The sequence below is a fragment of the Thalassophryne amazonica genome, chromosome 15 (genome assembly GCF_902500255.1).
Source record: "Thalassophryne amazonica chromosome 15, fThaAma1.1, whole genome shotgun sequence".
Classification (NCBI taxonomy): Eukaryota; Metazoa; Chordata; class Actinopteri; order Batrachoidiformes; family Batrachoididae; genus Thalassophryne; species Thalassophryne amazonica.
The window spans coordinates 91499293-91512091 of NC_047117.1; the positions used below are offsets into that span (position 1 = coordinate 91499293).

The 12799-nt window shown below is 43.5% G+C and overlaps 1 protein-coding gene across 1 annotated transcript; it reads right to left on the minus strand.

The window, feature by feature from the left end:
- Positions 1-10241: 10241 nt before the first annotated feature.
- Positions 10242-12445, minus strand: LOC117526678 (nuclear factor interleukin-3-regulated protein-like). Its single transcript, XM_034188730.1, has one exon. The coding sequence runs from the start codon at positions 12087-12089 to the stop codon at positions 10242-10244; it is 1848 nt and encodes a 615-aa protein (XP_034044621.1). The 5' UTR covers positions 12090-12445.
- Positions 12446-12799: the final 354 nt, after the last annotated feature.

Here is a 12799-nt window from a genome sequence, read left to right on the forward strand (position 1 = left end):
CACAGCATCACGTCAACATGTTTGTCTGCTGATGAAGGTGATCTTGGTTTATGTGGAAATGCTTATTGTGCATTATTCTTGATGACACAACACAGTATCATCTGCATGTTGTGTATCTGCAGTGGAGCATCTGTGTGATGTGCATCTGTCAGATGTCATCGTCTTGGTTCTTTGCAGCTAAAGATAGACGATAACCTCATGTTTTGTCTAATCAGCAAAGGTTGGCAAGCACAAACCCTCTTTTTTGGGGGGGGTGGGGGGGCTCTGAAGCCTAGGCTCAGGTTGGGCAGGATGAAATTAGGCCTAGATTTAATCTGCCTTCTTTTAGTCTTTCTGAGTTCCACTCCACCATGAAGCTGGGAAGTAACAGCTAGTGAAGTTTTGGAAGTCAAGTGTTGTCATGGGTGTCTTGGTGGCTTCCCTCATGAGTCTCCATGCACATTCACTATTTTTGGGGGCAACCTGTTGTCTGAAGACAGCTGGTTGTAAATGTAATTGTTTCTCATAATGAAGTATATTAGTATTTATGTAAAACCAGATTTTGGTTTCATTTTTTAAATTTGAGATTATAGATTTCATTAAAAATAAGTGTACAAAAGAAACTTTTTTAAATTGAGGTTTGTCATAAAGTAACCAAATGGGTGTGTGTGTTTCTGTGATATGAAGTGACGCTCCCAACAAGTTTTGTTGACCAAACTTCTCTGAAAGTGAAGTCTGGAGATGAGCAGAGACGCCGACAGGCAGCCAGAGTTTGCAGCCAGTCACACGTGACCGGAGGGGGTCGATATCCACACCCTCATGCACATGCACACACATGCCCACTTCCTGCACAAGATGTGCTGATGGCACCCAGGGGTGGCTTAACGTTGCATAACATTAAGCTGATTCACCTCTCTGCCTCTCCTTATGGTGTAATTTTCTTGTCTCAAAACTGCACAACTTTGTGTCCTATTTTAACACTGATGCGCTGCATGGGTGGGGTGCATGTCAGTGTGTCACACAGGCTCACTGTGTTTAAGGCGTTCTTGTGGGTAGAAGTGTGTGTGCACACACTGACCTGTTTTACAGTGTGGGTTAGAACGAAGACAGCGTGGACTAAGTGGGTCACGGCAGGAAACTCGACTCGGGCTGAACGGTGGCCGGCCGAGCGCCTGCAGCAGCACAGTTCTGGCTTGTTCTGCACACACGAAACAGACCTGAGATCAGATTCTGCTGTTGGCATGGTGGAAATAAAAATTCTCTTCTTAATTTAGCGGACAGTGTGACCATTTCAGGGGTTCTGTACATTTCCTAGTTGAAACCCAGAATTCAGTTTAAAAGAAAAAAGGCATTTATAAATGAGAGAAACGCATGATTTTGGGGCAGGCACACATTTTTATTTTGAGTTTTACAGTACTCGACTTTTAGGACATGGAAGGTTTTGCCTTATGGAGAGGCGAAAGGGCAGCAATTTCTCTTGACAAGCACAGCTGACAGTTATGAGGGCAGCGTGGGATTACACAGCCATCGCGCTCCGTGTTATTTGTAGTTTGTTAAAACTCCGCCCCCTGTTGGCAGTGAAGGACCAGCAGGACTTGCCAGAGGTGTGTGCGCGACTTGCTGTAGCTCTTCATTGCTCATGGGGTGGCATGGTGGCTTAGTGGTTAGCACTGTTGCCTCACAACTGGAAGGTCATGGGATCGATTCCCATCTGTGGCCTTTGTGTGGATTTGCTTGTTCTCCCCATGTTTGTGTGGGTTTTCTTGATCTCAATGAGACTAATCTGGTTAAATAAAGGTTAAATTGAATTAAAATGGTCAGTTGTCTACAGGCTCTGTTTGATTTTAGAATGGTAGGAGGTTTAAATCCCATCTTGTTTTTGGTTCATTATCACATTTTTTCCAGTTCAGTTTGTTTCACTGTCGCATCTGGGAGCGCGCGCTGGTGCTGCACTTTGCTGCATCCACTACACCATGTAACAGCCTTGGGTCCTGGATGGCAACCACCCAGGAAGACAACCTGCCTTTTCCTACATCTGTAAAATAACCGTGCTGCAACCAGGTGACCTTCTGTAACTACTGGGGCCCTCAGCACTCAGGCACCTGTGTGCTGGATCCTACACACAGAGAAACAAGCCACATGGCTAAAATGTCGTAGATGATACTCCTCATCTTAGTCTTTCTCAGGAACTGCCTGATCCTTTGAAGACACCTGGTATCAAAGACCTCCAGTCATCACCTGCTGGACTGAGTTGATGTTTAATATATGTTCGTTCTTTGTATCTGGAGTGTTTCTACATCACACAGACCTCATGACTCCTATTTCAGAGTCGGAGATCAGACAGATGTCGGTTTTGTCTGCTCACTCGCCTTTTTGAGGCTCTCATATTTGTGCAAACGTGACTACAAGCACCTACAGAACTCATGGAAGCAGTCAGCTCAGTTTTCTGGTCGTTACCCCTGCCGCTGCCCCTCCCTGAAGCCCATGACCTACTTACTGCAGCATCCTGGTTACATAACCAACCACACACACACGCGCGCGCACACACTCGCACACTCCTCCCTTTGTGACATCAGGCCAAGGTGACACCAAACACATCCACAGTTTGGTCTGTAAGAGAAGCTGCTTGTGATGCTTCAGTGATATTAAAGCTGTATATTAACTTCCAGAATAGATCTTTAATTATTACAGGACGCTGCAATCACTGTAAAATAATAATAATAATAAAAAAAAACAGTTATAATCCACTAAAAATGTCAACTCTTCTGAACCCAAGAGATCAGAAAAGGCTGAGAAAACAGAGAAAAGATGTGTTGTGACACAGAGCTATGTTATTTTTTGTGAATAATTGGTTTATTTTTCCCCTTAAACCATTTAAAAAGTTTTCATTAAAACCTGATAATCTGTTCTGGCTACATGCTGTTTTGATAAGTTCCAAAATTACTGTGTTTAACTGCCATAAATGAACGATTAGTTAACTTTGTGTTCTAATTTAAATGTGGAAAAAATAAACAATCTACAGTTACATGAAGCCCCACCAGATGGCGACACAGGCATTGGAAGATGACGTGGGTGTGTCTTAATTCAGGGGCTGCATCCTTCGAAGGCTGTATTTGTGATAGACAACGCGGGCCCATGTCAAAGGCTGTTTGGAATGTGGCCGACGAATGTAGACTTCTTTTCCCCCAAAAATGAAGGATGCAACAGGTGTACCCCTGACGGCCCGAACAATCTCAGGCGTCCCTGCATTATTCCCCCACTGGAATTAAAGGGTACAGAAAATAAATGAATGTATGAATAATGTTTCTAAGTATAAATAAGCAACAAACAATAACTGCCTAGCTACAGGTTACACCCTCTATGCTAGCTAATTGCACGCAGTTATCAAAGTTGGTAGGGAAATCAGGTGGGATAATCTGACACGTTCTCAAAATGGTCTGTGGGGTTGACAGTCTCTATTCAGAGGGGTTTGTTCGGCCTCCGCGGCCTTGTGAGGCCATATCTCTGTAAAACGCTGCCTTCAAAGGATGTGGACCCTGAATTGAGACTCAGCCAAAAGTACCACTTTTTTCACCTGTCACGGCAACTACAAGCCGGGATTCACCTCGTTGTGACGTGGAAATTTTAAGGCCTTATGAAGCTGAGTTTTTAATCTGAAAGCTTCTTATGGCTGTTTACACTTGTTAGCCAAAATGATGCTCGTTGCTCTGCAACAAGTTTTGTTGTGTTTTTGGTGCATCGAAACAGAGTTTGATCAGAATAATGCCCATTTTTAGTTTTTCTTTTTTAGATTTTGGTTTGATGAAGTAAAAGAAAAACAAAAAATGAAGTTGGGGTAACTTGGCTTGTTGCGATAGTTAAAGTGTTGCTTCATGTTGTGAAACGAGTGTTTGTGATTCAGTGTCGACTTGAAGACTGATTTGTGTGTTTTACGTGTTTGGCTTTGCAGCGTATAGGAATGTTATGTAACTCCTTCTTTTTCCCATCCTTCCTCACTGACCTACTTTTCGTCTTCTGGCTCAGTTTCTTTAAACTGCCGCACAACACTAAACCGTGTGATGACTTTGGGAGGAATCGAGGAGCAAAAGAGAGAAGGAAAGGAAAAAAGAGTGGGAGAGGAGGAGTGTGAGGAAAAGGAAAAAACATGAGGAAAAAGTGTAAAGGGTTTAATCTGGAATATCTGCTTGTTAACTGTTCCAGCTCGAAGCTGAAGGAAAACACAAAGAAAAAGTCATCTGCCAGGTTACGTAACGGCAGGGGGTTATACTTTATATATTTCACAAGCAGGAAGTGGATGTGATGGAGATAATGGTTGGATTTTCTTGCTAGATGATAAAGTTATAGGAGCACTCAGTGAGTTTACACCTCCGCCAATGCTCAGTGTTCATCTACGTCCATCTTTGCATCCTCTTGTGTACCAGTGGGGCGCTGTTTCACCAAACCAGTAGGAGAGCAAAGTCAAAAGCTAATCAACTCTTCCTTAACTCTGGACCTTTACCTCAACTTCATGAAAGCCCAGGCGGTAACTTTGAGTTTGTCCCTCTGCTAATGTCTTAATAATGACCAACACCATGTTTACCCTTTTTAAATGACTGCAATAAAGAACAGCTGACAGTTGTGTAACATTCATTCATTCATTTTCTGCCACTTATCCGAGTCCAGGTGCAGTGGCTAAGCAGCTCATGCCAGACTTCCCTATCCTCAGCCAATCTTAACTGTTCCCAGGGGATCCCGAGCTGTTCCCAATCCAGCTGGGAGACATAATCCCTCCAGCACGTCCTGGGTCTGTCTCCTCCCAGTTGGATGTGCCTGGAAGACCTCCCTAGGGAGATGACCAGGGGGGCGTCCTCACTAGATGCCTGAACCACCTCAGCTGGCTCCTTTCTGGGAGGGGCTTTGAGTCCCTCCCAGATAGTTGAGCTTCTCACTCCAGTTGTGTAACTTGACCACAAACTCAAGGTTTGCATTTCACCTTTAGACATGTTTCTTCTAACTTCATAAAGTCAGGAGAACTGATCATAAGCTGCAGGGTTAGGTTTTGGTACCGACACTTTGGATCAGCTCAGGACATTCCAAATTTAGGCATAGGGACAAGACCATAGACATTAAAAAAGAGTAGACACCACATTGGTTGCTGAGGTGCAAGAAATGCAGCTGGCATCTTGGAGCGGTCACCGTAGTGATTCCATCACAAGGCACAGTGAACATTTGAATCTATGTTCTTGTTTATTTTTTTAATCTTTCTATAATAGTTTTGTTCTTTATTTTCTCTGTTCTGTAAAGTGTCTAACACTGTGTAAAGTGCTATATGAATATAATGCATGATTATTAGTAGTTATTGTAATGAGGTGCTGAGAGCTGCAGAGAGCTCTGTGTACACCGTCCTCTGTCGGGGCTTTTAGCTGGAAACTTTCACAAGCAAGTTTGTACGTGTGTAAATATGGTTTGGGGCGAGACGTCATGTTCTTGTGTTAATCTGACAGTTTACATTTTATTCTCTCTGCTTTGTACAGCCTCTTTCGCTCTGTCCTGATATGAACTATATTGATACACTATGTGAGATATATATATATATGTATATATATGTGTGTGTGTATGAATTATATATTGATTCTATGATATGATTTATATATTTTGTAATTTTCACTGATATCTAACATCTATTATGTTTTATATAGAAATTTAATGTATTCATTAGTATTTGTTATATAGCCTAATCATATATTGTATCTTCAAATTACTAAAATAGTTGACTTTACTGCCATTATTTGCTTCTTTCATATATTTGTGTGTGTGTATTATATATATATAGGTATATATATATGTGTGTGTGTGTTTGCGTAATACCTGTCTACAGTCTAGGCTATATAAGAATATTGTTACTGTTAATCCCACTATGAATATTAAAATATGACAACCCATTTGTCCTGTGTCATAGCTACATGGTATGACATTTGCAGAAAAATCCGTGTTGAAATCAGTTTAGTATTCAGAGAGTTCAGTCATTCATTCATCTTCTACCTCTTAGTCCAATTAAGGGTTGCAGGGGGCTGGAGCCTATCCCAGCAGTCATAGAGTGCGAGGCGGGGTACACCCAGGACAGGACGCCAAGTCTGTCCGCCGGGCCACAACAAACACAGACACACCTACAGACAATTTTTAAAGAGTCCAATCCACCTGACCCGCATGTCTTTTGGATGTGTGAGGGAAACCGGAGCACTCGGAGGAAACCCATTGCAAACACGGGGAGAACATGCAAAACATCACACAGAAAGGCCACAGGAATTGAACCCATGACCTTCTCGCTGTGAGGCAACAGTGCTAACCACTAAGCCACCGTGCTGCCTATTCAGAGAGATACGATGGATTAAATGTGCTGTGCTGCCAAACAGGACCGAGTGGAGCAGGCCTGGTTGAACCGGTCCTAAGATGGCGGCCCTACAGTTCGTCAGCGCCGCTAGGGCATCAGCGGTCGATGCGCTGTCTCCTCTTTATAATGTCTATTGGACAAGACCACCTTTGTAGAGCCAGTGTCAAGACCAAGACCTTTAGGGTTAAGTGTGAGTCAAATCAAGGCTGTTATTTTGAAGCAGTTGAGACCAAGTCAAGACTTAGTCCTTGGAGGAGGAAAGACCTAGTTGAGGCCAAGACGTCAAAAACCAAGTCTGTTTTCAAGACTATGAATTTTAAAAGTCTGTCACTCCTGTTTACATTCAAAAGTGAACTTCCTGTAGGGAGACGGGCTCCACTGAAGTCGAACATTGTAAGAAGTGCGAAACAACCAAAACAAAAAAAGCTGACCAAAAGTGAATCATGTTGAAATGGATATTGAGATCTTTTGATGGGTCACATTAAGGATTAGAGGATTTTTAATACAGTAAGTGAAAAGTTGATTTTGAGAGCAAGACCGGACTTGAGTACCACAACGCTACCCAAAATATTTCTCTTTGATTAACACCGAGTGAACTGATCAACTGCAAGAACCAGGTTAGACAAAACTGCATGTTTACAAGACAAAAACTTCAGAATGGGCAATTTCAACATTTTTATTTCACAATCAACACACTTTTTCCCCCCTTTAATTATTTATTTGTAACCATTTTGCATATCCATGTGAAGCAATAAATAATCACTTCTGGACAAACTTTGTTCTTTTTCTTTTCTCTGTTTTCAAAAAGCATTTTGGCAAACGACAAAGATTACACAGTAACACGGCGTAAAAATGGTAAATACACAACACGACCCGGAAGAGCAAATGACACAACAGGATGGCAATAAAACACACAACAATATCCAAAAATAAACAAATAGAATAGAAAATAATTAATAATAAAACAACAACAGTAGTGTACAAGAGATAAAGAGACGACTTTACATTTCTACATAGTGGCCAGGCACCAGGAAGTGAAACACCTTAACTTTTACACGTTTTATGAGCGACTGCATTGGGAGAGTCTCGGGACATTTTGGCCATTTATTCCCAAAATGCTTCACTTTATTCTCAGGATACCTCACTGCTACAGAAGACCGCCGAGTCTGACTATTTCCTGGAAGCTTCAACCTGACATCTACAGGAAGGTCAACTTTTAGTCATCGTGAGGAAAAAAGAAAAATGGATGTCTCCCCCCCCCCCCCCCCTTTTTTTTTTCCATTCCAGGAACTAAACCAAACCAGGTTGTTCATTTACTTTAGCTCACTACGGGATGTGATTAATTACCTAAAATCTGCTATATGATGTCAAAATAGATCCTCATCATTGGATTGGTAGACTGTGACATTAATATTTTTCCCATTTTATGAGTGACATCAGTACCGCACATTTTTGTCCCATAAGTTTCGCTCTACTGCAAACCTCAGCTTTTCGTAAAAATGTTTCCATGATATGAGGAAGCTAAATGCAGCAGCCGGACCAAACTGCTGGGTCCTGGTGTCCTCAGATTCCTGCTCAGAAGAATTTTAAGTAAAACATCAAATGACATTGATCTGTTATCATATAAAACAAATAATGTTTTTTTTCATTCATGCTATGGGAAGCATATTTCATGGAGGTGAACGATAGAATGTTCCATCTTTCACCTCCATGAAATTCTTACCACTGTACTCATAAACATTCATTATTTGTATACTGTTAGCTGGTGTGACTCATCAAATCAAGCATTAGCACGCTAATATGCTAATTCATGTTATCTTGAATTGATTAAATTTATGTTTGATTAAATAATATGTTGGCTAAAGGCTACTTTAACTTCAGTAGGGGGAAAACATCAAATTCACAACAAATGCTAGCGCTCTAATATGTTCACTTCATTCATGTTAACTTGATTAATATGTTGACTAAAAGCTAACTAGCATTAGCTGTAGTAAAAAAAAAGTAATTCACATATAACCACCTCACTGACTTAAGTGCTAACTAGCATAAGCTTGAATGACTAATCAAATAGACAACTAACATTACTCACATTTAACATTCCATGTGATGCACATCACGTGCAAAATGTGTAAAGTCACAACCAGCGCCGACATGTTCTGAATAAATCGTTTAAAGGGGGATTAAAGTCTGATCGCTAACAAGGTTTGTAACCGCAGGTGGACAAGTAAAAACGCAGGTAAGGTAACAAACGAAATCAAACATATTTGTCTGTGGGTATAATTTCCTGTGTGCGGTCAAAATGAGGACATTTAGCAGCCTTCGGTAATGGTGAAACATCGTGCTAACAAAGTTTTAATGAAGATTTACTGACTGCAGCTAAAAGAATTGGTGTGAAATGAGTCGGCTTGTTAAGACACTGGCTGATATCTAGTCAGTAAAAGAGGCACCTGTTGAAGTGAGAACAGCTTTGCTGGTTGTGGACTCGAGAGGTGTTTGTCTGGAAAATGAGTTAATTGTTTATTTATTTTTAATACCCAGTAAATGAGGCTTTCGTTGTGCTTATTAGGTTTTGCTAAAAGTGACGTGTGACTGAATAGCCTGAACTGATATTCAATTAATGGGCTTCGATGGTAAGTTTCCACCGCAGGAGCTGGTCTCTGAACTGTTTCCACTGGAGGAACTAAGAACTGAATTTATGATGTACCAGGGATGTCTTGAGGCACTACCTCCAGCGTGGACTTTTATGCTACTTATACGGTATTTGTTGAATTGTTTACCAGCGTAAACGTATGAATGAAATCAAACTGTAAATTCAGCAGCACTGGAACTGGGTCCAAGTAAAGATGTAGAGCTTTAACAAGTTGGGACTAGTTTGAGTGCACCTGTAGCACTTGTGTCACGATGACGATCGGGGTCTTTCTCGCCTGGTGGAAATGGAATCAGGATCTCAGCCTGTTTCTGGGCTGGTCTTAAAGACCCGATATTACAGTACTGAGGATCTAGTCCCTGCGGTGAAAAGTACTTTTTGCGTGTTGAGTAGGTTTGACTATTTTAATGAGAAGCTGACTTTTTTTTTAAACAGGTTACGGCTCGAAAATGTTTGCATCATTTGCTAGACAAAGTAAAGGGACTGTACAAGATGTCTCTCGAATAAAAACTGTCTTCACTTTTAAGTCAGCTTCCAGATCTCAGTTTTTTTGCCACATTTTTCTTAAAAATATATATTTTCCATATATGCAAATTATATGTCACAGTAATATACAATCTAAGTGCTTCAAAAGTGAAGGGGGTTACCATGTAGGTGATGGAGGAGTAGACCAGGGGTCAGTGACCCTGCTCCTGCATGTTCTCCACATCTACCTGCTTTGGCTTATTGATGAAGTCTGGTGTTTCCTTGCTCTTGATTGGTTGAGCACACCTGACTTAATTAATTAGCCAGGAGCAGGGTTCATGACCCCTGAAGGAGAGGGTGAACGTTCAGAGGGAGGGAGAATGCTGCTCATTGCCAAAAAAAAAAGGGGGGAGGCTCTAAAGGATCTGTAGTCTTTGGTCAAAATTACGTTCCCATAAAGCCATACTAGAAGTGTTATACACAAGTCAGCCACCAGGGCACTTTAGAATGAGTAATTGAGTAATATCGATGTATCTCAGACTCCGGCTGCAGAGCGTCTCATTCTACTCCCTCCCTCGTGAAGTTATTAGAGATAATGTAGGAGGTAGGAAGGGAAACTGGTGACACAGTGAAACTTGAGGATGAAAACGACATCCTTACTACACTTTGCAAAGGTCCCTGGCTTCTTTTCTGTCCTGTCACGTAGCAGTGTGAGGTGTCAGACAACAGAGTCCAGGCACCAGAAGAACACCAGCTCTGCTCTTTGTTCTTAAGCTCGCCTCATATTGCGACCGCTTCTTCCGCTGCTAGATCACTCTCTCGCTCCATGACTTTCTGCCTCTGCTCCTTCGTTAAACAGAGGCTCGTCCTCTTCCACATAATCCATCTCATTCTCACAGTCTTTGCCGTCCCCGTGCACTTGGCCACTGTGATGGATGGTGGGTAAAGCCAAGTATGGGTGCTGTGGCAAGGTGGGAGATGGGGACTTTGAAGTTGAAGGGCTGCCCAGTCCCCCGCCTGAGCTCCCGATGCTCCATTGGACAGGGCTCTGTACTTGAGACGGAGCTTGTGGGGAAGGGCAGTGGCTTTCACCTCAGCCTGGCACTCAACGTGCGAACCGACAGCTCCAACCACATTCTGGTGGTAGCTGCCAGTGTCTGAGGAGGATGAGGGTGACTCATCATCTGTGGAACCCTCCTTGTCAGAGCTCCGGGCATCCCCATCACTGGATGAAGTGTCCTTACCAGAGGAATTCTCCTGATAGAAGCAGTCGTGCTGGGGACCTCCCTCGTAGGTGAGTTCTGGGGGTTCCTCATCCAGTGTATTGAGGTAGCCGTTGTGTTGGGGAAAGGAGGACTTGCACTCCTCAGTGTTGTGGATTAGATCGGGGGCAAATGAGTTCTGGTGGTCTTCTGCATACTGAAACCTGCTTTCTTCGTCCTGGTAGCTGTAATGTTCCTGGTGCTGTTGCTGAGCTGAGGCAGTGTACCTTTTCTGCAACTCTTCGGTGGAGTCTGCATAACCATCTGTGTATTCATATTGTGGTGAGTCCAAGGTCTTCGTTCTCTCTAGTTTTTCAGCAACCTCCGTGATGGTCACCGAGCAGTCGGAGATGTTGGAGGTGAAGCTCTGCTGGCCATGTTGCAAGAGTCTACTCTGCTGGGTCTGGTGTTTGTGGTCTTCTGGTCTCTGACTCTCCATGGGATAACAGCCGCTGCTCGATCTGTACAGGATGACGCTCTGTGCAGAGGCAGCTTGAGGAGCTGTACTGTTGCTCACTGTGTGGCACTGTTGTGGCTGCTGCTGCTTGTAGTCCAGGGAACTCTCAGTCAGCGGAGTGGTTGGCTGGTGAGGAGATACCAGTGTGGTGTGACTGTTGTGGGTCTCGTGACTGAATCCACTGAGCCTCCTGTTAGTAATCGCACTGCTTTCCGTTCTGGCCACTTCCAGACTTGAGGGCTCCTTCTTAATGGTGTAGCTCGAAGGTTCTGGACTGTCTCTCGAGGACCCATCAGACATATCAGAGATGGAGCCCCGTGGAGAGTACTTGTGGATTGATGTGTGGCGCTCACCGCGGCTCGAATGCTCCGTTTCAGAGGAGTCAGAATTCAGCATCACCTGGGATGCACTAGAGTAGCCACTGCTTGAGAGGTAGGCGCTGCTACTAGAGGAGCCGTTAGTGCTGCTTCTGTTGCTGCTCGTGCTCCCGTCACCGATCCCGTTGGAGATTTGCTGACTTTTTTCCATGTAGGAGGCTGTGCTGATGAGGCCGAAGCGTAACTTGAGCTGAAGGAGCTCGGTTTTAAGACGCACATTCTCCTCGTTGAGTGCCATGACCCGGTTTTCTAGCACCATGTCATTGAGGCGACGCTTCTCCCTTGAGCGCTTGGCTGCTTCATTGTTCTTCCTCCGTTTTTCCCAGTAGGAAGCATCTTTCTTCTCATCACTAATGAACTCCCGCTTGCGACGGGAGGTCACAGTCGGCTTGGAACCTTTAGCCTGCCGGCTAATACGCACCCCACCTTCAGGAAGTGGGGACGGGAGGCTCGCACTATAGGCGGGGAAGGTGTCCACCTCCATGGTGTTTGCGTTGTTGGTCGCTGGGATGTGTAGACCCAGACTGTCCATTTGGTTCAGCTTTGGGGCCAAAGGACAAAGGGAGGGGATGAGTTAGCGTTTCTTCTTTTGTTAGTCTGGAGTTTGATTTATGTTGCAGGATCAGAAAAAAGGTCTGGATGAGGTGTTTGTGCTCCTCGTTGGTGCAGCCTCATTGAATTCACCTTTGAAAATGGTTGCTTCCTTTTCAAACCCTTCAGGTGTCTAAATTTGCCAAGAAGATTAAAAAGAGACGGACCTCCACGATGATCTCAGACATTGAACTCGTGTTTTTAATGAAGAACCTTAAAAAGAAGCAAAATTCTTCTTTCCCCCAAAGTCTTTCAGCTGTGTGTAGTTCAGAATAATCTCTGGAGGGTGATTTTTTTTTTTTTTCTGAGATGGTTGGAGTTTAATCTTCACCCGAGAGGAGACGTCTGTCAGGCTGACGTCCTGCTTCTTGCAGTGTTTTCCATTAGATGTAGGTCAGTGTGTCTCCTGCAGAGCTCCCCGAGCATGCAGCTTTTCTGTGGCTGTTTGATGACCCCTAACAGGGTTAAAGACAACAAGAGGGGGAGAGATGGAGATATGTTAGCTGTTAATAAAGCAAAACTGTGCTTCAGTGTGGCCTATATTAGTACAAACTGTTGTTCCAGGATCAACGTGTCCAAATCTACACGTCTTCAGATCACACTTTGCCCAAAAACCAACAAAGCACTCATGACAACCCTGAACAAGCTTCA

Excerpts from the sequence above, each read along its gene's own strand:
- LOC117526678 (XM_034188730.1), bottom strand. The coding sequence starts at position 12,089 with ATGGACAGTCTGGGTCTACACATCCCAGCGACCAACAACGCAAACACC.